This window comes from Aspergillus ambiguus, assembly GCF_047715705.1.
Source record: "Aspergillus ambiguus strain CBS 117.58 unplaced genomic scaffold BDV59scaffold_27, whole genome shotgun sequence".
In the NCBI taxonomy this organism is placed as follows: domain Eukaryota; kingdom Fungi; phylum Ascomycota; class Eurotiomycetes; order Eurotiales; family Aspergillaceae; genus Aspergillus; species Aspergillus ambiguus.
Window position 1 is genome coordinate 237,004 of NW_027395540.1, and position 23,133 is coordinate 260,136.

The 23,133-nt window shown below is 51.4% G+C and overlaps 10 protein-coding genes and 2 non-coding genes across 12 annotated transcripts; 8 read left to right on the forward strand and 4 right to left on the reverse strand.

The window, feature by feature from the left end:
• Positions 1 to 502: 502 nt before the first annotated feature.
• On the forward strand, positions 503 to 2,449 carry hcsA (homocitrate synthase). Its single transcript, XM_073697010.1, has 5 exons — positions 503 to 758; positions 815 to 1,044; positions 1,115 to 1,195; positions 1,251 to 1,318; positions 1,378 to 2,449. Exons 1-5 carry the CDS (start codon positions 707 to 709, stop codon positions 2,336 to 2,338), a joined length of 1,392 nt encoding a protein of 463 aa, XP_073545879.1. The 5' UTR covers positions 503 to 706; the 3' UTR covers positions 2,339 to 2,449.
• Positions 2,450 to 2,953: 504 nt separating this feature from the next.
• BDV59DRAFT_74180 (sphinganine-1-phosphate aldolase DPL1) lies at positions 2,954 to 5,096 on the forward strand. The gene is made up of 4 exons (XM_073697011.1): positions 2,954 to 3,087; positions 3,194 to 3,671; positions 3,732 to 3,865; positions 3,913 to 5,096. The coding sequence occupies exons 1-4, from the start codon at positions 2,993 to 2,995 to the stop codon at positions 4,922 to 4,924; spliced, it is 1,719 nt and encodes a 572-aa protein (XP_073545880.1). The 5' UTR covers positions 2,954 to 2,992; the 3' UTR covers positions 4,925 to 5,096.
• A 130-nt stretch (positions 5,097 to 5,226) lies between these two features.
• Positions 5,227 to 5,637, reverse strand: BDV59DRAFT_203839 (mitochondrial 54S ribosomal protein uL30m; the record flags this gene model as incomplete). The annotated part of the gene is made up of 2 exons (XM_073694331.1): positions 5,227 to 5,326; positions 5,390 to 5,637. 2 exons carry the CDS (start codon positions 5,635 to 5,637, stop codon positions 5,227 to 5,229), a joined length of 348 nt encoding a protein of 115 aa, XP_073545881.1.
• Positions 5,638 to 5,987: 350 nt separating this feature from the next.
• Positions 5,988 to 6,059, forward strand: BDV59DRAFT_t121. The gene has a single exon. It is a non-coding gene; the product is annotated as a tRNA-Arg (tRNA).
• Positions 6,060 to 6,435: 376 nt separating this feature from the next.
• BDV59DRAFT_t122 lies at positions 6,436 to 6,507 on the reverse strand. Its single transcript has one exon. It is a non-coding gene; the product is annotated as a tRNA-Arg (tRNA).
• A 615-nt stretch (positions 6,508 to 7,122) lies between these two features.
• On the forward strand, positions 7,123 to 9,675 carry BDV59DRAFT_74203 (SNARE-binding exocyst subunit SEC6). Its single transcript, XM_073697013.1, has one exon. It carries the CDS (start codon positions 7,276 to 7,278, stop codon positions 9,553 to 9,555), a length of 2,280 nt encoding a protein of 759 aa, XP_073545882.1. The 5' UTR covers positions 7,123 to 7,275; the 3' UTR covers positions 9,556 to 9,675.
• A 1-nt stretch (position 9,676) lies between these two features.
• On the reverse strand, positions 9,677 to 10,795 carry BDV59DRAFT_74202 (uncharacterized protein). The gene is made up of 2 exons (XM_073697012.1): positions 10,522 to 10,795; positions 9,677 to 10,457 (listed from the first exon to the last, which is right to left on the reverse strand). The coding sequence occupies exons 1-2, from the start codon at positions 10,680 to 10,682 to the stop codon at positions 10,013 to 10,015; spliced, it is 606 nt and encodes a 201-aa protein (XP_073545883.1). The 5' UTR covers positions 10,683 to 10,795; the 3' UTR covers positions 9,677 to 10,012.
• Positions 10,796 to 11,116: 321 nt separating this feature from the next.
• On the forward strand, positions 11,117 to 13,506 carry fbx15 (F-box domain protein; the record flags this gene model as incomplete). Its single annotated transcript, XM_073695368.1, has 2 exons — positions 11,117 to 11,649; positions 11,704 to 13,506. Exons 1-2 carry the CDS (start codon positions 11,491 to 11,493, stop codon positions 13,504 to 13,506), a joined length of 1,962 nt encoding a protein of 653 aa, XP_073545884.1. The 5' UTR covers positions 11,117 to 11,490.
• A 1,806-nt stretch (positions 13,507 to 15,312) lies between these two features.
• Positions 15,313 to 16,718, forward strand: BDV59DRAFT_203842 (putative lipase 2 precursor; the record flags this gene model as incomplete). Its single annotated transcript, XM_073694332.1, has 2 exons — positions 15,313 to 15,741; positions 15,810 to 16,718. The coding sequence occupies 2 exons, from the start codon at positions 15,313 to 15,315 to the stop codon at positions 16,716 to 16,718; spliced, it is 1,338 nt and encodes a 445-aa protein (XP_073545885.1).
• A 468-nt stretch (positions 16,719 to 17,186) lies between these two features.
• Positions 17,187 to 18,162, reverse strand: BDV59DRAFT_74253 (CFEM domain-containing protein). The gene is made up of 4 exons (XM_073697014.1): positions 17,795 to 18,162; positions 17,666 to 17,731; positions 17,454 to 17,538; positions 17,187 to 17,397 (listed from the first exon to the last, which is right to left on the reverse strand). Exons 1-4 carry the CDS (start codon positions 17,973 to 17,975, stop codon positions 17,355 to 17,357), a joined length of 375 nt encoding a protein of 124 aa, XP_073545886.1. The 5' UTR covers positions 17,976 to 18,162; the 3' UTR covers positions 17,187 to 17,354.
• A 916-nt stretch (positions 18,163 to 19,078) lies between these two features.
• On the forward strand, positions 19,079 to 19,806 carry BDV59DRAFT_74303 (uncharacterized protein). Its single transcript, XM_073697015.1, has 2 exons — positions 19,079 to 19,340; positions 19,428 to 19,806. The coding sequence occupies exons 1-2, from the start codon at positions 19,248 to 19,250 to the stop codon at positions 19,695 to 19,697; spliced, it is 363 nt and encodes a 120-aa protein (XP_073545887.1). The 5' UTR covers positions 19,079 to 19,247; the 3' UTR covers positions 19,698 to 19,806.
• A 2,084-nt stretch (positions 19,807 to 21,890) lies between these two features.
• BDV59DRAFT_183252 (class I SAM-dependent methyltransferase) lies at positions 21,891 to 23,130 on the forward strand. The gene has a single exon (XM_073690466.1). The coding sequence runs from the start codon at positions 22,002 to 22,004 to the stop codon at positions 22,965 to 22,967; it is 966 nt and encodes a 321-aa protein (XP_073545888.1). The 5' UTR covers positions 21,891 to 22,001; the 3' UTR covers positions 22,968 to 23,130.
• The last annotated feature ends 3 nt before the right edge of the window (positions 23,131 to 23,133 follow it).

The window sequence follows — 23,133 nt, forward strand, 5'->3', positions numbered from 1 at the left end:
TTATATCTGAAGAAGTTGAGGGAGAATATCCTGTGTCTCATCGTCAGCTGTTGTATAGAGACGGATGAGCCAATGAGATGCCGGGTAGTGGTGAAGCGGTGTCGGAGGAGAATGGGCCAATTATTAATGAGACCGAGAGTATTAGTTAGCCAGACCAAATGGATTACTCGATCATCGATACCGAGGAGTCCCCTCAGTAGATCCAGAGCCGATGTCGGGAGGCGACCGGCGAATTCCTATCTGTGCATTGAGGATAGAGGGGGAATTGAGAGGATATCTCCTGGGGACTCGACGGATGAGACGACTCCTCTGCGTGAGCCGATGATCCGTGGCAAATACTACGCCGTGCGGTGCTTGGTCACTGCCATGGATGTGCAAACTAAACGGCGAGAAGAGTGTGGGGAAACCGACGCAGTGAAATTTCTGCTGTTGCCGCCCGCGGCTGACTCATCGCCCCCCTCTGACCGCCCACCATCACCCACTTTTTTCTTCGATGACTCTTCGTTCCCCTACAAAACTGCCGTTGGATCCCATATACACCAAAAGATCTTCCTCTCGGACATTCCTCTCGGTGTGACTCATTGTGCGTGTCTATTTAGCCCTTCCACTCCTTCTTCCTCCTCCCGACGTCCTCCTCTAACTTCATCCTCTCTCCTCCAGATCCTGCCGTAAATTCCTCCTCTACCCCGCTATCGTCCCTCCCACAATGTGTCCCGGTGCAGACAACGAGCCCAATGGGCACCCTAATGGCGCCAACGGTATGATACCACCTGCTTGAACCATCCTTGTACTCTCCTCCTCTGACTGCATCCAGGTCAACACCCCGGATTCACCGCTGTCGAGACCCGTCAGAACCCCCACCCGTCTCTCTCCCGGAACCCCTACGGCCACAACGTTGGCGTGACCGACTTCCTCAGCAATGTCTCCCGCTTCAAGATTATTGAGAGTACCCTGCGTGAGGGTGAACAGTTCGCCAACGCTTTCTTTGACACCGAGAAGAAGATTGAAATCGCCAAGGCTCTAGATGAGTTCGGCGTGGACTACGTGAGTCATCTCGACAGTGACGTCTGCATTGATGGGGTGACCTGCATACTAATCTGTCTGCGTCCTGCAGATCGAACTGACGAGTCCCTGCGCCTCGGAGCAGTCGAGAAAGGACTGCGAGGCCATCTGCAAGCTCGGCCTGAAGGCTAAGGTATGTCCCGCTTCCGTCGCCCACCACCCATTGCTTCGCTCTAACGCACATCCAGATCCTTACTCACATCCGTTGCCACATGGATGATGCTCGCATTGCCGTCGAGACCGGTGTGGATGGAGTGTAGGCTCTCCCCACCCTCCAATTCCTCCATTGACTTCTCTTCTGACAATCCTCTCCAGTGACGTTGTCATCGGAACGTCATCCTACCTCCGTGAACACTCTCACGGCAAGGACATGACCTACATCAAGAACACCGCCATCGAAGTCATCGAATTCGTCAAGTCCAAGGGCATCGAGATCCGTTTCTCCAGTGAGGATTCCTTCCGTTCCGACCTGGTTGACCTCCTGTCCATCTACTCGGCTGTCGACAAGGTTGGCGTGAACCGTGTCGGTATTGCCGATACCGTCGGCTGCGCTTCTCCCCGCCAGGTCTACGAGCTCGTCCGTGTGCTCCGGGGCGTCGTCGGTTGTGACATCGAGACTCACTTCCACAACGACACCGGTTGCGCCATTGCCAACGCTTACTGCGCCCTGGAGGCTGGTGCCACCCACATCGATACCTCCGTCCTCGGTATTGGTGAGCGGAATGGTATCACCCCTCTCGGTGGCCTCATGGCTCGCATGATGGTCGCCGACCCCGAGTACGTCAAGAGCAAGTACCGGCTCGAGAAGATCAAGGACATCGAGGACCTCGTCGCCGAGGCGGTTGAGGTCAACATTCCCTTCAACAACTACATCACCGGTTTCTGTGCCTTCACCCACAAGGCCGGTATCCATGCCAAGGCCATCCTCAACAACCCCAGCACCTACGAGATCATCAACCCCGCTGATTTCGGTATGTCGAGATACGTGCACTTCGCTTCCCGCCTGACTGGCTGGAACGCCATCAAGTCTCGTGCTCAGCAGCTCAACATCGAGATGAGCGATGCTGAGTACAAGGAGTGCACCCATAAGATCAAAGCCCTGGCCGACATTCGGCCGATCGCGGTCGATGATGCCGACAGCATCATCCGCGCCTACTACCGTAACCTCAAGTCGGGCGAGAACAAGCCCCTCATGGATCTCACGGCGGAAGAGCAGGCCCAGTTTGCGGCCAAGGAGAAGGAACTTGCCGCCCAAGGAAACGGCGTTATTGGTTAAACATACCATTCCGTCATTCCTCGTTTTCTTTCTTCCCTGCTTTTTTTCCCTTAATCTCTTTCCACCTTGGCATTGTCCGTTGGAATACAGTGTTGGATGTTTTGCTTGATAGCTTTGGTCATCTTTCCTTAGCGGCTTCTGACGCAGGAAACATGCGAGATGGTATCGATTTTCATGATTGATGTTTTTTGTTTCATGTGCACGGGAATTATGTGTTTTTTATGGGGGTTCAAAAGTCTTTGTCCCAGAGGAAATTAAAAGAAGGGGAGACTGGTGTTTGGAGAGCGAAGGTCCTCTCTAGGGCCCTGTATATAGGCCGGTATTGGGCCGGCTGCATTTCATACCACATTGGAAATATGCATTCCAAATATATGATTATATTGTGTTAAAAAGACGCGAAGCCATGTTGATCATCTCGTCGCATAGAGGCATATAGATGCATGGACACCTGACATATTTTTGCCCTGTCGGTCCAATCGCTCCCTCATACTGCGTACTCCGTACTTGGGTCGGTGCATGTGGGAGCCGAGGTTCCTTACCTAATTCGGAGTGTCCGCCCTTTCCACCCGCCAACGTCTTTCTTCCAACTTCGTCATCCGGCCCACTCTCTCCTCTACCTACTTCTCACCACCTCGCCCAAAGTCAAGTTCTACTATGGCTACCTCTCTCCTTCCGGTCGCCTTGCAGAATAAACTGCTTGGCTATAGTCGTTCGCCCAATGCGCAACTCGCCGTTTTAAATTTGGACCTGTAGGTGAATGGATGAGGATATCATTCCCGTAGCCTCTCCACTCCACAGTGGAATGAGGCCAGAGCTGTCAACAGCCCTCTAACATATATATCTCTCTTCCCGCAGACTCCGAAATATCGTCTTTATTCTCTTTATCTTCCGCTATGTGCGGAGAATATTCTACTCGCTCCGTGGTTACGGGGTCGTCGGCAGTCTCCGAAACGTCTACGTCGCCGTCCGTCTCCTCAGCTATTCCATCTTCCTGCGCCTCCCCGGAGTCCGTGGCCAAGTCGACAAACAAGTTTCATCCGCAATTGAGAATTTGGAAACCAAGCTTGTCCAAAGTGGCCCGGGCGTCACAAGATATCTGACCCTTCCTAAGGAAGGATGGACCGCCGAGCAAATTCGCGCCGAACTCGACAAGTTGGCCAATATGGAGCATACCCGATGGGAAGACGGCCGGGTCAGTGGTGCTGTGTATCACGGTGGTCAGGATCTCCTGAAGCTTCAAGCCGAAGCCTTCGGGCAGTTTGGTGTCGCCAACCCGATTCATCCGGATGTCTTCCCCGGTGTTCGCAAGATGGAGGCAGAAGTCGTGGCTATGGTACGGATCCATTCTTCGAAGCATATCCCGCTGTAATACAATCCTAACCTACACTTCAAGGTCCTTGCTTTGTTCAACGCCCCCTCCGATGGTGCTGGAGTGACTACGAGCGGTGGTACCGAGTCGATTTTGATGGCTTGCCTGGGCGCCCGCAACAAGGCCTACACCGAGCGTGGAGTCACGGAACCTGAAATGTATGCCCATCACTCTTTAACTTGTCACATCTTCTGACTTGAGATAGGATTATTCCCGATACTGCTCATGCCGCTTTTTACAAGGCGTCCAACTACTTTGGGATTAAGCTCCACCGTGTCCCATGTCCTGCCCCCGAGTACAAGGTCGATGTGGCCGCTGTCCGGCGTCTGATCAACTCAAACACTGTTCTTCTCGTCGGCTCCGCACCCAACTTCCCCCACGGTATCGTCGATGATATCCCGTCATTGTCCCGCCTCGCCACCATGTACAAGCTCCCTCTCCATGTAGATTGCTGCCTGGGATCCTTTGTTATCGCCTTCCTCAAAAAGGCCGGCTTCCCTTCGCCCTATGAGGAAGAAGGTGGCTTTGACTTCCGCCTTCCCGGTGTTACCAGCATCAGTGTGGACACTCATAAGTACGGTTTCGCGCCCAAGGGTAACTCGGTCCTTCTGTACCGCAGTCGAGCCTACCGCAGCCATCAATACTTCATTTACCCCGATTGGTCGGGCGGTGTCTATGCATCTCCCTCTGTGGCCGGCTCCCGCCCGGGTGCCCTGATCGCGGGTTGTTGGGCCAGCTTGATGAACGTCGGCGAATCCGGCTATATCAACAGCTGCCTGGAAATCGTCGGCGCCGCGAAGAAGTTTGAGGGGTCTATCCGAGAGCACCCCGTCCTTTCTCAGAACCTTGGTGTTATCGGGAACCCTATGGTCAGCGTGGTCGCGTTTGAAAGCACGAACCCCGCTATTGACGTCTACGACCTCGCGGACGGCCTGTCGGCGAAGGGCTGGCATCTGAACGCCCTCCAGTCTCCTCCCGCCATCCACGTGGCGTTCACAGTCCCGACGGCCTCTGCTCTTGACAAGCTCACCGCGGACCTCCTTGGTGTAGTTGAGAAGGAGCTGGCCAAGGCTGAGGAGCGTAAGCAACAAGGGAAGTCGTATGTTGTCAAGCGCGGTGACACTGCTGCTCTGTATGGTGTGGCTGGTAGCATGCCCGACAAGAGCATCGTGAGTCGACTCGCTGAGGGCTTCCTCGACACCCTGTATAAAGCTTAGACGGGCGAACCCCGGAACTTATAATCATGATACACCGGAGTGCAATGCATATTTTCCACCCTCCGGATCCACCACCCTTGGGACAGCGGCTTTTTGGCGTTTGGGCACAATCGCATTGTGGGGATCATTCATATGTATAGTCTTTCATTGACCGCGCAGGCGATTGAAAATTGAATATTTTTGAATCGTAAATTCCCAGGGTTCCAGTACAGTATAGCCAGAAACAAAACACATCTATAATACAAGAAACAGTTGTGGATAAAGTAGATGATAGAGCCCTGCTAGAACTCTGGATCGAAACATCATGAAAAACAAACGACACCGCTCCATGCAATTGCGTTGTGGGTATCCAGACACGTCAGGTCATCCATCCCGACATCAGCCATCGCTTCGAATGACCGACTGTCCCAACCAGAGGGGACGATCGACTAGTATCCTGTCTTTTCCTTCCACTCCGTCCCGGACTTCTTTTCGATGTAATAGCCGGGGTCGGGCTTCCGCTCGAGATGTACCTCTTGCTTCGTTAACCGCCGATCCACCTCCTGGACATCGACTAGTTCCTTAACGCGCATAATTTGACCGGCAACGGAAGGCGACACGGGGTGGAAGACGGTACCCATGCGCTTCTTCAGGCCCAGAGCTTTGAGGACGTCTGTCGTTCGACGGGGAAGGCCGATCGCGGAGCGGACGAGTGTGATTCTGAAGTAGCTCATTTCGGTTGGAGGGTGGTGAGTGGGAGTTTTTGGTGGTCTGGCTTATCGGGGAAGTGGTTTGGGATTGAAGTGAGCGGATGGGAAGGTATCGCAGGGTTCGTTGAAGAGATATAGTGTGGCGGAGGATGTAGTGGCAGTCTTCAGAGCTTGACCAAGCAGCTATGCCTACAATTCGTGAGGCTTCAAGGTTGTTGTTGTTGTCGTCGTCGCTGGGATGGACTTGCAGGTGGATGGTTGGAATCACCGGAATTTGAAGGAAATCAACCCAATTCGGGTGGACGCTATTCCACTTTCAGACGGCGTATGCATTTGGCTGATGATGCCATGTTCCGAAAACCTCAGACTAACGTGGTCGGGTGGCCTAATGGTAAGGCATCGGTTTCCGGTACCGGGGATTGCGGGTTCGAGTCCCGTCTCGATCGTCTTTTTGCTCCATCGACATTAAGTTGATGGCTTCTGGCACATGGCCCTACGTATCTTACTTACTATATCATATCACCCCTAACTAAATATTCAGGTACCTCTCGGGGCTCTGCTCCCCCGTCTAGTAGCGAGGAGCAAAAGACTCGTCGATAAATAACTTATAGACTACAGGAGCATATATATCCTTCGTGATTGCATTCATCTGGACTGCACACCCGCAGCAGAGCCGCGTTTTGCTTCGCATTTGGTCTATCGGAAGAATATCCGTCTGTATGTGAGATCTACCACCTACCACTTTGTTTGTTTTTCCGGTTCAGAAACTACTGTGCGCTGCCCCCTGTTAGATGGATGATAATATATGAGAAGACAAAAAAACGATCGAGACGGGACTCGAACCCGCAATCCCCGGTACCGGAAACCGATGCCTTACCATTAGGCCACCCGACCAATTCTATTGGTCCCTTTGTGGGGTTATGCTACAAGATGAGATCTATCTCATGTAGCGGCGTATCAGATGTTCATCAGCCTCAATGTGATCCTATTCCACTTGAATATGGTTTCACTTGGATGCGCATCGTGTTATTCTTACAATAGGGTGCCGGGTACAGCATTATAGGGATCGCACTAGTCCAATTGGTGGGAGTTTATGGAAGACCTTTATGTTACTGATTATATATATATCTCTCTCTCCTCTTGTACTCTATAGTAGCAATCGGTCTCATTGCTGGTCCCGTGAAAACGTCAGAAATACCCGGCACGGATATGCACAAACACGAGAACACCATGCGAATAAAGGAACCGAGAGGATGCGGCAGTATCAGAACCCCTCTCTGTGATGGACAGGAAATATCACGTGCCGTGATATTCTGCCGCTGTCGTCAAGGCGGAACCCGGTGTTACCAAGTTGCATTGACCGACGAGATACCTACATATCTCCGGATGTGCCAGACACCAATTTTCGAATGGACATGTACAGATATACGTGATAAGTCTTCACTTACTTCACCCAGCAGCATCGTCATTGAAGTAGCGCATAGAGAGGTGACCATTCCGCCCATGTTGACTGCGGACCGGTCTTGAGCTCCCTGCCATACCTCCATCCCGCGCATCGAAGATACCCGACACGCCCCCAAACCACCGATTGGACACCCCCTCCGACCAGCCTCCGATAAAATCCCACTCCCACCTTGCTCGACCTGTCCATGAGTCTGAAACATGGCGCTAGGAGCCGAAACAGATACGACGGTGGCTATGCCCCGGTTGGAAGATGTACTGCGGCACCCGGAAGACCTGGATAAGATTTCAGCGTTGAAGGCGGAGTACCTTCGTAAGAAGGCCGCGGTAGACTCCCAGCTACGGGAAGGCCTGCGGGGTCAGCTCGAGACGGTGCAACACAGCATCAATGCCCTGACCGAGGGACAGCGACAGGTTTCCAAGACAAAGGATGAGCTCCAAGGAATCGACAAGCTATGTGCGGAATCGCAGACTAGCGTGGACGACTTCTCGCAGATTGATAAACTGGCCAAGGTGCAAAGGAACTTCGAGGCGACCCTAATGATGAAGAGTGGGCTAGAGAACTTCAACGACGACCTGACCGAGGTGGAAGAACTCCTACGCGAAGATGACGATGACATCGAGAACCAGCCGAACCTGCTGCGTGCTCACATGCAGATCTCTAGGCTTCGGGATTTCCGCGACGAGGCCATGGATCAAATACGGAAAGCCGGGGATGCGAGTAGCGAGTCCACATTAGAAGATTACTTTCAACGGCTGGATTCAGTGATTGACTGGTTTGACGACCACCTCGGTACCGCGTGCATGAACTTGATCCCGCTCGTACAGACGGATAATCGGAGTATGGTGGTCCGTCTGGGAGTGGTGGTCTTGAGCGAGGAGAAGAATGACGAAAAGGTCCGCGCACTACAGGAGGCGCAGAAAGACCACCAAGACCTCGCGGGTCGATTCAAGTCCATGAATGTCGGCCCTAAGACTGTCAGGGGATATAAGGAGAAATTCCTACAGGCGATCGAATTTTACGCGCAGAACCAGTTCGACAACACAAAGGAAGACTTCCTGGGCGACCCAGACAATCTGGATAAGAGTTTCCGATGGTTCTTCAATGACCTCTACTCCGTCCAACAGGGAATGCAGTCACTACTGCCGAAGAAGTGGAAGATATACAAGACATATACCGAGATATACCATCGCATGATGCATGATTTCTTGATCACCCTGATTGATGACCCGGAATTGCCGGCGGATAATCTGCTCTCCATCCTACACTGGAGCGAGAAGTACTACAAGAAGATGAACAAACTCGGCTGGAAACAATCCGAGCTCCGGCCCAACATCCTCGACGATCGTGAGCCTGATCTCATTCGCCAGTGGCAGAGTGTTATCATTAAGGCTGTGGATGAATGGATGGAGAGAATCATCGACACCGACAAGAAAGGCCTGGTCGAACGCATCCCCGATTCTCTGGACACCAACTCAGAAGGGTATTTCCGGACCAAGACTCTGCCAGATATGTGGCGCATGCTACACGAACAGGTGGTGGCCTCCGGCGCATCGTCGCGCACCGACTTGGTGGAAGGAATCATCGACTCTATGTTCCGCGTGCTCAAGGCCAGACAGACTGCCTGGCAAACGCTTATCGAAGAGGAATGTGCTAAGTATAAGGCTCCCGGCGGTGATCAGCTTGACGGCCTGCAACTCCTGCAGGACTGGCTTATTGCGGTGGCCAACGACCAGATTGCCTGCATCGATGACAATGATGAAACCGGCCAGATGGGCTATCTCACCCGGTTCAAGCGCGATTTCGAGCAGTTCGTCGACCCGAAGTATATGGCGTCACGGGGTAACCCGGAGCTAGATGCCCTCCGTGACGGTTACGTGGACCTGAGTACATACTGTCTTGCGCAGTTTGTGGAGGTAATATTTGCCGTCGACCTCCGAACCACCATTCCAGACTTCTTCACTCAGAAATGGTACGGCGATTTCGCCGTCAAGCGAATCACGTCGACATTTGAAGATTACATGTCAGATTACGCCCCAGTGCTCCATCCTTCCCTGACAGATATCCTGGTGGAAGAACTCTCCGACGAATTGCTGGTGCGATATATGTCGTCTGTCCGCAACCGTGGCGTCAAGTTCCGGCGACACGCGGATCCCTACACGGATAAGTTTAAGGATGACGTCCTCACGGTCTTCGCCTTCTTCCAGAGATATCCGGAATCATTTGCTGGGACAATCAAGGCGAAGTGGCGTTTGGTTGACTGGCTCGTTCGTCTGCTCGATGCAGAAAAGGGCAACGCCCTGGTTTCAGTCTACGAGGATTTCAAGACGGAGTACTGGGATCTCCAGCTGACATGGGTGGAGGCCGTCCTCCGAACGAGAGACGACTTCGAGCGTAGTATGATTAGTGCAATCAAGGCGAAGGCTGCTGAGCTTTCTGTTGAAAGAGGCATGGAAACGCTCATGAGTCGTGTTCGATAAACCATGCGGGTTGGTCTGTTTGTGTGGCCTGTCTCCGCCATAAGGTGCGGTGGCGTTTGCTTTCAGCGTGGCGTGAGGTGTTCCGGTTAGGTAGCATAATATACAAACGTCTATGATTTAGTGGTTTTTGGCTCTATGAAGCATTGATCGTCAGGTCTCCCTGCTCCGAGGGGACCAATGTGCCCTGATTGCTTGCCACTCTTCCCACAGGCCTACCAGGTTATCGTTCCTCTGTGCCTCCGCGTTGTCCACCCAGGGCATTTTGCCCACCCGCAAACAAGGCTAAGCTATCTGCTGAGGGAGAGGGGTCGGTAACACTCTACAGGAAGAAGAAAGTACGGAGCCTTCCATGAGCATCGCAAGGTTTCGTGGGGAGTTATGGAATCCTTCCGTAGGACTTGCGAAGTTTACGTATCGAAGGACGGTACCATTCTAACCCCGCAGAAAGCGGATTCCCTCATAGACAGGCCGATCCTAAACGTGCAGGGGTCAGATCAGGTCTTGCCTCGCCATTGATAGCCTGGTGAATTTGCGTGCTCTGGAAGTCAACCGATTGCCAGTTATTATTCCGATAGCGCAAGGCTGTGCGCCGAGCAAGTCTCCTCCTGACACTCCCAGCCTCATCTGGACTAGCTACTGTTTCACCCGACCTCGGAGGCTGTGCAAGGGGTGGGGGGTTTGGACTTCCGTTTGTGGCATGGATATCTGACAGGTCGATAAGGTCACGATGGACGACCCGTGGACTTGCGTTCCTTGTTTGAGATGAGGAGTTCTGCATCCTTTTTAAATTCCAGCCTCGCAAGGGCATGCCTGAGGCGGCCCGCCTGATAGAATTCGCGCCACCATTAGGCTCTGATCCTATTATACTCTGCTGTTGTGATGCAAGGAATAGACAAGATGATCTGTTTTCACCCAATTCAGCGAGGAGATAAAGTACCCTGCTCAGAATGATCGCCAGGAATATACCCAAAGTGACGAGAATTCGCGAGAATGCGCGACGGGTACGCCTCGTATCGCAGGAAAGCGATTATTTGCTGAAACGGTGCTTCAAGAGAATCAGGTACAAATACGATATTCGGCGTGTCTTGCTGCATATGAGATCTCTTGGGGAAGAAATAGTGTGGCATTAGAGCCTCGAGGGTTGGGGGCTGACTTAGTTGAGGCTCACGTCCGCTTCTTTGAATCTTTTGGGACTGGATCGGTTGGAATTTCTTTTTGTCATTATTTCCCCCCAGCCTAATCTTTTTTTTTTGTTTGTCCCAGCTGAATTGCCACCGACACACGGTTGTCGGTGGATAAAGGAAATCTGGATGCCTTCGGAAATGGATATTTTTAGCTACCTTCACCACGTCTCTATACCACTACTATGGAGTCCATACGACGACATACGAATCTACGGAGTACAAATCTAAGGTAGGTAGAAAGACGCCCCCGCCCAGTGCGGCTCAGCAGCTTCCAGGAACTTCTAGTGTGTGAGACACGGGGCGACGATCCCTAGGTTACCCCTAAAATGCCATAATCAGCCGACAGCGTGCGCGGACTCCCCATAACTTGCGTCCCTGTCCAATGGTAGGCATAGTAGCCTTCACCGCGAATGTATCCATATTCTCTCCATTTCGCATCCGTAAATGCGGCTCAAAATTTCGTTTGGGATAAATCGGGGCTCTTCACTCCCACATACCTCGATGACCAAGTCCACTGTGGATTGGTCTTTGGTCTACTGGTGAATTGATAGATTCAGCCAACATACGTACATCACCAACACAACCACGGCCCCCACCATTACCATCACTACCATCATCTCCCCCCAGTACTACTTCTCCTTCACCATCTACCTCATTTTTCGGCTTTGTTCTCATGATAGACACCTTGTCTTGCCCCCAATAACTACTACCTTCAGATGCTGTGTCAGACCCACACTCCATTACCTCGGTCATGACGGATATGACCAAAAACCTAGACTCCATCCCCTACGATGTTTTCTATCAGGTGGCATCGACCCTGGATTGCCATGATTTTATCCATCTCAGTCGGGTCAATCGTGCCCTCAGTAACCTGACTCGCAGTGAGTCCATTGCTCGCAAAACCCTGGAGGTATACGCCTTCTTTCACGCTTATGTTGGACGGTCATACTAACAAAGAACCCAGGACAATCTGTTACACACCAAGGAAGGCCAGAAAGCAGATCGCACCAAGTCGGGCTATCGCAAAGCAGTAGGTCGACTCTTTGACATCAAGGAGGCTGTTGCAACTGCCCAGCCGTATTCGGCTTCCATCTTGGCATTTGGAAGTGCCTTCCTCTACAGTGGAGGCTCCCTTTCTTACATCTACGAAGATGAAATTCGCGCACTGGATGTGCATGGAGCCAGCCAGGTGGAGCATGTCCTGAACATTCATTGTGTGCTCGCCCGGGCTATTCCGAATTGCAACCTGATGCATGACACCACAAGGGTGTCGCTAATGTATTACAGTCATGGCGTGTTGGCATTTCTGGTTGAGATGGTCGAGAGACAAGAGGCCTGGTTGCTTGCTGTGGATATGAGGCGGCGAATAGACTGTGGGAAAACCGGTCGACTACGCCTCCGGACACGACTGCAATCTACCAAACGACTGTTTGTTCGACATAACCAATCATACCTCTTCTATGGTACACACTCGGCGTTGGGCTATCATGGTTATCCCCAATGGGCTATCAGTTGCGTAGATCTGACTACAGGACAACACCTGACGGACAAGCCAGTCGAACTAGAAAACTTTGCCGGCTACGAGATTGGCCAGACGGTCTGTTTCGAAGTCCATGAAGATCATTTATATGCCGTGTCGACTCTGGTGGATTTTGAAGAGGAAGAAGTCGATTGGACTTCGTACTACGTCTGGATCTGTCTTCCTCCCGGGCACGACAGCTGTTCACCGGCGACCACCCGTACTTGGCGACGACAGCATCGCGAGGGTCCTATCAACGATACATGGTCAGACCTCTCGCTTCGGCACGATGAGGCAACCAAGCGTCTGATGATCCTAGAATGTCGTCGAGAGTGGCTTGACGGGGGCAGTGACAACTGTCGCACGTACTACATGCAGCCCCTGCCGTCCCCCTCAGAGATCCCACAGGGTAAGCAACAAGGCTGTGCCTCACGCAACCCCGTGCCACTCCCCGACGAACCGCTGGCGAAAACCTTGGATCCACTGAGCAAGCCAAACTATGAGCGCCCCCACAAACGTCTTCGCCGATACTATCACGCCGAGTACCCGTTAAACTGTGATAAGACCCAGCGCCGTGATTTTATCCTGGCTAAAACTAAATTCCGCACCTATAACCACTCCGCCTCGACATTTGTCGATCTCGTGAACGATCCATATCCCGACCCAGAACGCAGCCTGCTCTCTCGAGACCGACTTCGCCTACGCGTGGTTTCCCGCAAACGAAAGAGCCCGATTGATGAGGAAGGCGAGGAAGGCCCTCGGAAACGTCTTTTCCGTCCAGAAGTCACAGACGCTGACGGTCACCCCGTCGAGCACAGCGAAGAGCGCTTTATAACGCGAGGCGTGCAGATGTGGCCACCAGACAATGCCCCACAGGAATTAAATGATCTTCTCTGTCCGTCAAGGCGTATAGGGAAAGTGCAGGCTATTGCCGATGAACGCTCCATCGTGTACTCTGTAGAGCATAACAGTACTGGCTCGGGGGACAACCGGGCTATCGTGCTGATCAACTTCGATCCATCGCTGCGTCTGCCTGGCCTTCAACGGCTAGGCGGGACGAATTCTCTCCGCTCGCAGGAATCCACAGCAGCTGTCGACATTGAGCGACCGCACATAAGCGATCTCAGACAAGAGAGTCCCATCATCCATGCCACGGTGGGAAAGAGGAGGACGAACCAGGCTGTGCCATCTGTTCGAGAGGAGCCGGCTATGTACCTAAGCATTAGACGTGGTTATTGGCTTCGATGAGTTGATACGTACCCCCTGGCCATACAAGCCACTACCTACACCCATCTTCAATAGACAACGCTCACACACGAGAATAAGCAATAAAAATGGGAAAGTTTCATGATTCTTCACGTAACAGCATAACAGCCCGGAAGTACTCGGCTTTCCATAATAACCGGGTGATTGATCGTACGCCGTAAATCCGCTGACTTCAGGCTTACTAGATCCTTCGTCGGTCATTCCATACCCCCGTCTGCCTGCCTATGTTGACTTTAATCACTCATGTTTCTAGACAGAGTTTGGGGATTGCTGACGATTACGGTGTATTAATTCGGGGCCTAGGTGCTGACCAGGACGTAAGCTGATGGCTTGCGAGGCTGTGTCATGCTAAATGATAACTCCTGGCCATCCATTTGCTGTCTCTGTTGACTGCCCCAGTCCTACCTAGAGATGGGGACTTTTTGATCTAGTGTTTAGTACCGGGATTGATTGGACTGTCATGACCTAGCTATTGCAGACCATCCAAGACATAGGAGCTCTCTCAAATATCTATGTACTACTAGAAGTACGCGGATGAATATTTCGCCTCCTCTAGTCCCCGGATTTTTCTATGGATGGAACTAAATCCCATGCCCAATTTCTTCCCCCAATACGAGGTTCTGACGTGGTGCTTCGTATGTGCCCACGTCAAACGGCAACTGTTTTATTTCACACAATTCGATCTATGTGACTTCACCTTGGCAGCGATAAGTATTTCGCTCCTATACAGATACCGGCCAATGAGGTTTCGATATATACGAGGCTATTCGAAGCTATTTGGAAGCACCGTGTGATTTCCGTGTTCATATCTTCGAAAATGGTCCTTTCTGATGCCATGTGACTAGACCAAAAATTTAGCTGCAAGATAGTCGGAGACTTCGAGAAACTGCCGAGTTGACGAGCGACAGATTCGGGAGTTGTGCTCAGCCTGCTTTAAATTGACTTAAAGGGGCCCGTCGGACTGTGGAGTCTGAAAATCCTAACGAACGAGGCATGGAACTCTTCCAATTTGGCTCTTTGCCGTGCGTCGCATATACAGCAATTAAGACACAAGAGAAGATCGGCCAACTTCCAGCTCCAACTAAAAATGCTCTAAGATCTCATTGGCATTATGCCGAATAAATCTCACAGGGTATGATGGCTATGATCACCGCGCATTTTCCTTACTGAGTTCGAAAATCGCGCCTGTGGAGCCGACCAGCCCGAGATCGTGAATAGAACCTCCTGAACTCCCACTTTCACGACGATCACTCAAACTTTCTTCTCAAAGCCATCATAATGGCCCAATGACCGGGATAGAATGGCCTTCGCGAGTCGATGCGTCCCACTTTCTCCCTCCAGATGTCATCCTTAACTTGGCAGTCTTTGTTCTGTTCCTGAATCGAGGAGTTCATCAATCAAGTGTTCTGCTTGATCCGGCTGACAATTCTCCGTACAATGTCAAACAGACAAACCGCCTCTTGAACTAATGACGGGAGAGGCCAAACACCCGGAGACTTGTCTTCAGTGACTGTCGAATTTCAGAATTGTCCCGAAAAGCCCCATGTGCTATGGATTCAAATACCGATCATATCCACTTAGGTCGAGATCCCTGTGCCATAGGAAAAAGGAGACTAATGATCTTATTTCAAAACAATGGATAATCAGTTCTCCGGCAGTGGAGCTTAGGCCTTAGGATCTCGTCCTTCTCCTCATAAGATGGACTTGGAATTCACACTACACATTCTTTCCTCTAGGTACAGTCACTCGTTCCATCTAACTATAGTCATTCCTTGATTTCTTTTTATCATGCTGTTTCGCAGTCTATGCCTTGCTGCTTGGGCATGGGGCCTTTTGAACCCCGTTGCTGCCCTTATACCCCCAAGTCAAGATTCCTGGTATGATCAGCCGGCAAACATCAGCGACTATGCTCCCGGCGACATGATCCGTTCTCGCCAGGTTGCCAGCGAACTCGAGACGTATGTTCCGCTGGGGAACGCTATCGACGTGAAATCGGTATACCAATATCTCTATCGGACAACAGACAGCGTCGGAGATCCCATCGCCGCTGCCGCGACTCTGATCGTACCTCATAATTCCGACCCCTCCAAGCTGCTGGCATACGAGACCTTTTACGATGCAAACAACCCCGACTGCAGCCCATCGTATACCTTGCGACATGGATCTTCTACTACTGGCCTTATTCCCAACATGACGCAGCCAATGGACCTTGCTTTTGTACGCCATCACCATACGATCCAGCCTCTTCTTGAATTGAGCTCCCCGCTGACCGTCTTTAATTCCAGCTGGCTGCAGCACTGAAACAAGGTTGGTGGATCATCACATCCGACTACGAAGGTTTGGACGCCCAGTTCGCCGCCGGCATCCTGTCCGGCCATGCGACTCTCGACTCTGTCCGTGTGGCCCTGAGCGAAGCCCCCAAACTTGGACTCTCGAAAACTGCCCGCTACGCGATGTGGGGATACTCCGGCGGTGCGCTGGCTTGCGAGTGGGCTGCAGAGCTGCAGCCCTCGTATGCGCCGGAACTTCATTTCGAAGGTGCCGCCGTAGGCGGGCTTCTCCCGAACCTGACATCGGCCATCGACACGATCAACATGGGCCCGTTTTCCGGCGCGGCGTTCGTCATCCTCATCGGCTTGTCCAAGGCCTACCCCGAGTTCAACGACTGGATGTACGCCAACCTGATTGAAGCGAGCAGATCACACTTCTATGCGGGTGCCAATAGCTGTATTATGGGCGAGTTTGCTGCTGGGACAATCCACGATATCTTTCGCTATTTCACCTACGGCCAGCCCTCGTTTTTAGACCCGGTCCCTACTTCGCTCTTTCGTTCTGCCGGGCAGATGGGCACTGCCGGTACGCCACGCATGCCCTTGTATATCTACAAGGGTGCGTTGGACGAGATCAGCCCAATCGTGGACACCGATGAGCTGGTTCATGGTTACTGTGATGGCGACGGTGCGAGCATTGAATATCACCGTATCCTTGCCGCGGAGCACTCATCTACGGCGGTTCTGGGATCAGTGAGCGCGCTGCAGTGGCTGACGGATCGCTTGGATGGAAAGAATGTTTCAAGCCCTGGTTCCTGTGTGACCAGGACGATTCCTCTAGTGGACGCTAGATCCGATGCACTGTCTTTCGTGAACTCGCAGTTGGGGGGCGCTCTGTCGGCTGTTCTTGGTGGGAAGATTTAGGGTCGGCTGACTTTGTTCGTTGTTGATAACTTCGTACTGTGTATAGTAGTTGAGATTGGGTGTACAGTGCACAATTTTTTGGTCTTGTATAAGCTTAGGGGCTCCGTGGGACCGACATTTGCCCTGTTTCTATAAACATCTATGCCTAGAAAACGGCATAGCTATTGCAGCGTGGATGACACGCGGAATGGAACACCTAGGAGTATGGTTATGTACGACCAGAACCTCGAGCAGACTGGAGAAAACATCCGAATTAGATTATGTGACCATGCCACATTGCTATAGCGAGATGACTAGCTAAATTATTTACTATCATGATCCCAATGACTCGTTACAATATACAGTAGTCGACATCCATCCTCATCGTAATCTAACGAACCTCATCAGTCGTTTAGAGCATGAACATGGCGAAGACACCAAGAGCGCCCAGGGCACCGCTGCCGATGACAGCCTGGTGAGCAGCAGCAGAGTCAGAGGTCTGGGAGGCAGAGGCACCAGTCTCAGTGGAAGAGCCCTCGCCAGAAGAGCCAGAACCATCGGTCGAGCTGCCAGAGCCAGAGCCAGAGCCGCTGTCATTGCCATTGTCATTGCCATTGCTGTTGTCATTGCCAGAGCCGCTGGTGCTGGTGGCAGTGGTCATAGTGGTGGCACTCGCGCCGGTGTTGGTCGCACCAGTGTTCTTTCGTGATGTTAATGCGTGTCCTAGGAGTATAGGGAGTACATGACGGGGCTTACAGTGCCAGATGCGCCAGTCTGGGCGCCATGGGTACCCGTGGCAGAGGAATCAGTGGAGGCAGTGGCATTGCCAGTTCCAGTGGTGCTGCCGCTGGCGCCAGCGGCGCCAGTGCTGGAAGATCCCTCATCGTTGGTAGCAGTACCGGTGGTCTCAGAGCCCGAGGCGGTGCCAGTGGTAGTGCCGCTGGAGCCAGCGCCAGCGCCGCCGGTGCTAGAGGAGTCGCCACCAGTGGCGGTAGCGGTGCCAGCAACGGAAGAAGCGCTTGACTTAGCATCAGCTGTTGTGGGCAGTCAGTCAGTATTCTCGTAGCGTGGACACTAGGAGGCAAGGAGTAACATACTGCCTTCGGGGCAAGAGTTCAGGGCAATCTGGACGGCGGCGGCCGAGTCCTCACCCGGGCAAGCCTGGTCAGTGCAGTCACGGACACCGTACTTGTAGTTGGCGGCGTTGCAGAGGCACTGCTTGTCACCGGAGGAGCAGCCCAGCTCCTGAGCCTTGTTGTTCATGTTTTTGATGCACATTTGCTACATGCGCCGTCAGCATGGATGGTCTTGACGAGCCATAGGGGGTATCCAGAGAAACATACAGCGCACTCGCCGACAGAGACATCGGCAGCCGCCACGCTAGTGGCGGCCATGAGGAGCGTGGCCAGGGTGAAAGTCTTCATTGCGTCGGTGTGGAGATCTGATAGACGTGCACGAGGAAGGAGATTTAAGTCAGAGACGCGGCTAGAAAAGAAGGCGAGACAAGCGTAACCAACACAGCAGAGGCTCGAGTGATGAAAAGAAGAGGGTTTAAGATGGGGAAGAGGAGCTGCTTTTTAAAATGCAGAAAATGGAGTGCAAATCACGTCGGTTATGTCCTAGCCTCCTTTTTCTGGGTCAAGGCCCCGGGAAATGATTGCAGGCAAGAGAAAAGAAAAAGATAATAATTATAATTATTTTTGTGCGCAATTTGGCCTGGCCAACGTGGCTAGGGGCGTTCACGAGCCAATTTCCATGAAGTCATCGCCTGTGCATTCAATCTCGGGGCTGCAAGGCGAACAACAAGGTTTCGATACAACAACATTGGTTCAACCTTGATCCACTAGGGTAGCCCCTGCATACTTCTCATAGGCCGAGGAAAGGGGAACGAGGGATCCATCTAATTTTAGTGGGCAATAGTCTTTGGCGTGGTGCGATGGATCTTCTCGTCTGGGTATTGTTGAGCTATCCCGGTGTTTGGATCCCAGATCTGCGGGAAAGAGAGAAAAAAACTTGGGACCGAACCATGGTTCAGTCGGTCAGCGATCTCTCTTCTGTTACCCCTTTTACTTTCTTCCTCGACAACTACACGGAGGTGGGCTGCTTGATTGGATATAGACACAGTATCTGCGCGACGTTGTCTACGCAGTACTGCATAATACGTCAAGAGCAGCGTCATCCCACCGAAAAGCAGGGTACAAAGCAATCATAACATGATTTTTGGCCGGGCTAAGTCCGACGCCTAGCGCCTAGCGGATCGACACTGGATCTCATAGTCTCCGATCGTGATTTGCGAATCGGAATCTCCAGTCCACAGCACAGTGGCTGATGATCCCTTCCTAAGCCACTAGGGGTTCCCTAGTTTCTCCATGTTGCCTTCAGCTCAACGTCCTCGTAGCCTAGTTGCTTCTATGGGGAAAGATCCTGCAGGCTACGTCGTGTTTTTTTCGCCACCGACTAACGAGTTGAAAGCTATTATCCCCGGCAACCACGGGCGATAGATTGGAAGACAGTTTGACGGCCTGGTTCACCTGCTGTCTTGTCAGCGGAATGATGCACGTACTCGGTGAGGGCTGGGGGTCTCCTCGACTCGATGGTATTCTAAGTTTGTATGCAGGGAGAGAACGCAGACAACCAGAGACCGTGAGCATACTCAATCCATTCGCCGTCATGATGACTGGTGTTGCCCGTGACCTTTGAAAATTTATTGCGGTTTATTTGGATCGGCAGCGCCCCGAACATTGTCAACTTCGTGCCCGGGGGTTACTCCACGACAGGCTCTCCGAGTGTGATATCAAATTCGGTATCGGCCGATCGACTTTCCTACTTTATCTAGTCGGATACGTGATGCCGCCGTATGGAAGACTAATGAATTTTCGGCCCACGAAAAAAAAAATCAAGTGGAACTGTGGCGGTGTCGCGGATTTGATTTCCACTGTGGATTCCAGCCACAATGCTGCCTTGGAGTATTATTTGCCTAGGCATTGGGGCTCTCTCTAATGCCGCCTGGCAGTTAGCTCCGATTCTTCCCCCGAAAGGACAACCCCTGCCTCGGTTGTGATCAACCAAGTTGCTTCGTAGTATGGAGAATGGACCAAACGGTTGGGTTGAATGGAGCCCTTGCCGAGGAGATTCTTCCATCCCAATCAGAATTTTTTTTGGGCTACCTCCTCACAGTTCCCCCTTGTCAGTAGTGAAACCTTCGGCGTGAATGTGAATGACCACCTTGGTGTTTCATTGTAGTATGCAGGCCTCATTTACAAAAAGATTGAATGTTCTCCTACGCGAGAACTACTTGGAATGGAGTATCCCATGCGCGATAGATATGTACTGGACTGTGTATTTAGTGATTTTGGAATTCGTGACTTGGCGGACTCAAAAGAACGTGATCAATTTCTCTCTTCCTGTAAGGGATAGATTTCCCATGGCCTTGCGGGGAGAACAGCCCTATCAAGCCCCGTGGAAGAGAGATCAAGTGCATTTCATCCTGACGTACGGAGTATGGAGTATGTAAAGCCGGGGATGTCCCTTGCCGAGTACGTAGTCTTTCCTTTGGTGACGGCCTGCTCTTGGTTAATTGCCTAGTATTTCCACTGCTAAGATGGTTAAGAGTAAGTTATGGGTCCTATGAGAGCCATTTTTTGGATCTAATTTCTGTTAAATTGTGATAATATGCGTATGTAATGTATCTTGAAATAATTATCAAAGCGTCGCTGCTGTATACAACCTGCCGCTTGCGATGTTGTAAGGTACAAATCAGGTCATATATCAGTGAAAAGTTCCTACAATAATGTAAATAATGAGATTCCTGACACCACAGGAGACTACGTTGCTATATGGAATGTGTAATGTAGTTTCTGTTTATCTTCTCTGTACATTTTGGCTTGCAAATCTGCCCTACCCAAGGCTTGTCTTATGCCCAAGATCTATTGTCTTCAAAATGATGTTTGATCTCCTTGGATATGTCGACTACAAAACCGGATCGACACTTCTCTTATCTCAAGGTATATTGTATAGTGCATGCAAAAATATTCACTTCGATTTGGATTTGCGGAGATGTTTACAATCCTTTGGAAAATTTCTAATGAATCTTCGCAGAAATTGTGGCCTAGAGGGGAAAATTTGCTATCAAAGGAGTTAGATGAGACGAAACACTGTTAGTCAATTAATACTTTCATGGTAAAGATCTTTGCCAAACAATTGACATGCACTTGGTGTGCCCAGCCGACTTACAGGTGCGCTTTAGGCTCTCATGTAGGTACTCAATTAGATCACTGTCTTTAGCACATGTTGAATCTGCAGGGGCGATAGGTGCAATCTACCAATCCTACACATATAAATAGTTGTCTCTTTCATCGTTTACAAGATGCTTGCTAGATTTTCATCTACAATTTGAATGCAATTGAAGAAATAAAGCCGGTAGCTATTTATATAGGGGAAGATGCGTACATTCCAACAGAATATCAGTTATCACCGTCAAACATACCGTCAATCATGCGTATATCTATCCTTAGACTGTGGAAGGCCAGGCTTGCCTCCACCTACAAAGCCACAAAGATAAGAAAGTTTCTGTATACCTCGCCTAGGGAACCGGCATAAGGTTGGGTACGTATACTCCAGTACCAGATGCAACCTCATGTATCTGGTGACCAGGCGGAAACTCGGTGGTCGTCGTTGCTGACGTAGGCTTGTGCAGATCGACCTGGTGTCAGATGCAAACCCTAACTTTGATAACATTGATCTCGTATATGTCAGGCCACGCAATGAATCCGGCATGCGGTGAGTTTAACAGCAACTAAATATAAGCGACCGATGGCTTTGTTGTATGAATGGCGTATGCCCATGTTTGCGACCGCGCGTAACTTTCAGGGCTGAAAGGAAGAGACCAATTTTCCTGCAAGCGGAGCCGAGAATGTCGGTGAGGCTCATGCGGAGTCAATCAGCCTGCAAGTTCGTCCACAGTACAAAGTACCATTATTGTCCCCCTGACTGGAGGCCGGCTGGCGATGGATGTGGTCCCCGTCGCCGACTCACCAGCGGGCCGAAATCGACTAAGGCTGCAGAAATGGGCACTAAACAGGGATTCTGACACAGGAGACTCCACTTAGGTCAACGGTCATTCCCCGACTGCCAACCGGATTTGATGCAGTGGATATAAACACTGCTCGACACGGAAAGGTGAGCAAATCCTGCAATGCAACACGAGCACTCCCCGCAGAATGTGGCACCGTCTTTGCCGACGTCTGTCAATTCCCGTCTTCGTCCCAGGGCGGTTTCTGATGCCATTCAATTTGAATCCGTCTGATGCTCTTTGACTGTGCAATGCCAGTAGAGGTGGATATGGATGAGCCTGCTTCACTCGACACGGCCAGCTCCTGTACGTCTCTTGGTTCCAGTGTCCAAAAATATGAGTACAAACATGGTCGCCGATATCATGGCTACCACGCGGGCAGCTATAATTTCCCAAACGACAAGCCTGAACAGGATCGCCTGGACATGGTGAACCATATCTACTATCGCATATTGAACAACAGGTTCTTCCTGGCCCCAATTAATCCGCGCGGAATGAAAATCCTCGACATTGGCACTGGGACGGGGATATGGGCCCTGCAGATGGCGGACGAGTATCCGGCTATACGCATGATCGTGGGAAATGACCTGAGTCCCATCCAGCCATCGTGGTCCCCAGAGAATGTGAAATTTGTCGTGGACGATGTCGAGAAAGACTGGGTGGAACGGGAACCTTTTGATTTCATCCATTGTCGCTATATGGCTGGATCAATCAAAGACTGGCCGCGGCTCATCCGCCAATGCTATCAGAATCTGAAACCGGGTGGCTGGTTGGAACTGCAGGAGAGCTCCAACGTCATCTATTCTGAGGATGACAGTCTCAAACCAGAAAGCTACATGGCTCGGATGATGGATGGTCTGATCGAAGCAGGCGAGAAAATTGGGAGGACCATGAACCCGGCACCGTCAATGGAAAAATGGGTGGAGGATGCTGGGTTCAAACCCATCCACAAACACAACTTCAAGATCCCAGTGGGGAGCTGGCCCAAGGACCCGCGACTTAAGGAGTGCGGGAGTTTTATGCGGGTGAACATCGTCGAGGGCGTGGAAGCTTTCACGGCATCACTTTTCACGGAGGTCTTGGGTTGGACCTTGGAGGAGGTCCAGGTCCTTAATACTGGGGTACGCAACGAAGCCATGCGCAATGATATCCACGCAATATTTGATTTCTTGGTGCTTGCGGCGCAGAAGCCACATTGAATGGGTTTATTGAACTGGGATTTTCTCTGCTATTCAGCTTATTGTACGCTGTTGGGATGTGTGACAAGGGCGCGTCCCAGTTCCACAAGATCGTGGATGACAAGAAGGCAACCGATATAATTGGGATCCTTGGTTACGTATAGGAAGCTAGGATATATGACTATTT

What these genes read in the sequence shown, in the direction of transcription:
- BDV59DRAFT_74180 (XM_073697011.1), top strand. Translation starts at nt 2,993, where the DNA reads ATGGCTACCTCTCTCCTTCCGGTCGCCTTGCAGAATAAACTGCTTGGC. An exon ending in AGGCAGAAGTCGTGGCTATG is followed by an intron (nt 3,672 to 3,731) that starts GTACGGATCCAT and finishes CTACACTTCAAG; the next exon opens with GTCCTTGCTTTGTTCAACGC. An exon ending in GGAGTCACGGAACCTGAAAT is followed by an intron (nt 3,866 to 3,912) that starts GTATGCCCATCA and finishes GACTTGAGATAG; the next exon opens with GATTATTCCCGATACTGCTC.
- BDV59DRAFT_183252 (XM_073690466.1), top strand. Translation starts at nt 22,002, where the DNA reads ATGCTCTTTGACTGTGCAATGCCAGTAGAGGTGGATATGGATGAGCCT.
- BDV59DRAFT_74203 (XM_073697013.1), top strand. Translation starts at nt 7,276, where the DNA reads ATGGCGCTAGGAGCCGAAACAGATACGACGGTGGCTATGCCCCGGTTG.
- BDV59DRAFT_74202 (XM_073697012.1), bottom strand. Translation starts at nt 10,682, where the DNA reads ATGCCACACTATTTCTTCCCCAAGAGATCTCATATGCAGCAAGACACG. An exon ending in GCGAATTCTCGTCACTTTGG is followed by an intron (nt 10,458 to 10,521) that starts GTATATTCCTGG and finishes GGGTGAAAACAG; the next exon opens with ATCATCTTGTCTATTCCTTG.
- BDV59DRAFT_74253 (XM_073697014.1), bottom strand. Translation starts at nt 17,975, where the DNA reads ATGTGCATCAAAAACATGAACAACAAGGCTCAGGAGCTGGGCTGCTCC. An exon ending in CACTGGTGGCGACTCCTCTA is followed by an intron (nt 17,539 to 17,665) that starts GCACCGGCGGCG and finishes CGCCAGCGGCAG; the next exon opens with CACCACTGGAACTGGCAATG. An exon ending in AGACTGGCGCATCTGGCACT is followed by an intron (nt 17,398 to 17,453) that starts GTAAGCCCCGTC and finishes ACATCACGAAAG; the next exon opens with AACACTGGTGCGACCAACAC.
- hcsA (XM_073697010.1), top strand. Translation starts at nt 707, where the DNA reads ATGTGTCCCGGTGCAGACAACGAGCCCAATGGGCACCCTAATGGCGCC. An exon ending in ATGAGTTCGGCGTGGACTAC is followed by an intron (nt 1,045 to 1,114) that starts GTGAGTCATCTC and finishes TGCGTCCTGCAG; the next exon opens with ATCGAACTGACGAGTCCCTG. An exon ending in AGCTCGGCCTGAAGGCTAAG is followed by an intron (nt 1,196 to 1,250) that starts GTATGTCCCGCT and finishes ACGCACATCCAG; the next exon opens with ATCCTTACTCACATCCGTTG.
- BDV59DRAFT_74303 (XM_073697015.1), top strand. Translation starts at nt 19,248, where the DNA reads ATGATGCACGTACTCGGTGAGGGCTGGGGGTCTCCTCGACTCGATGGT. An exon ending in AACGCAGACAACCAGAGACC is followed by an intron (nt 19,341 to 19,427) that starts GTGAGCATACTC and finishes TTGGATCGGCAG; the next exon opens with CGCCCCGAACATTGTCAACT.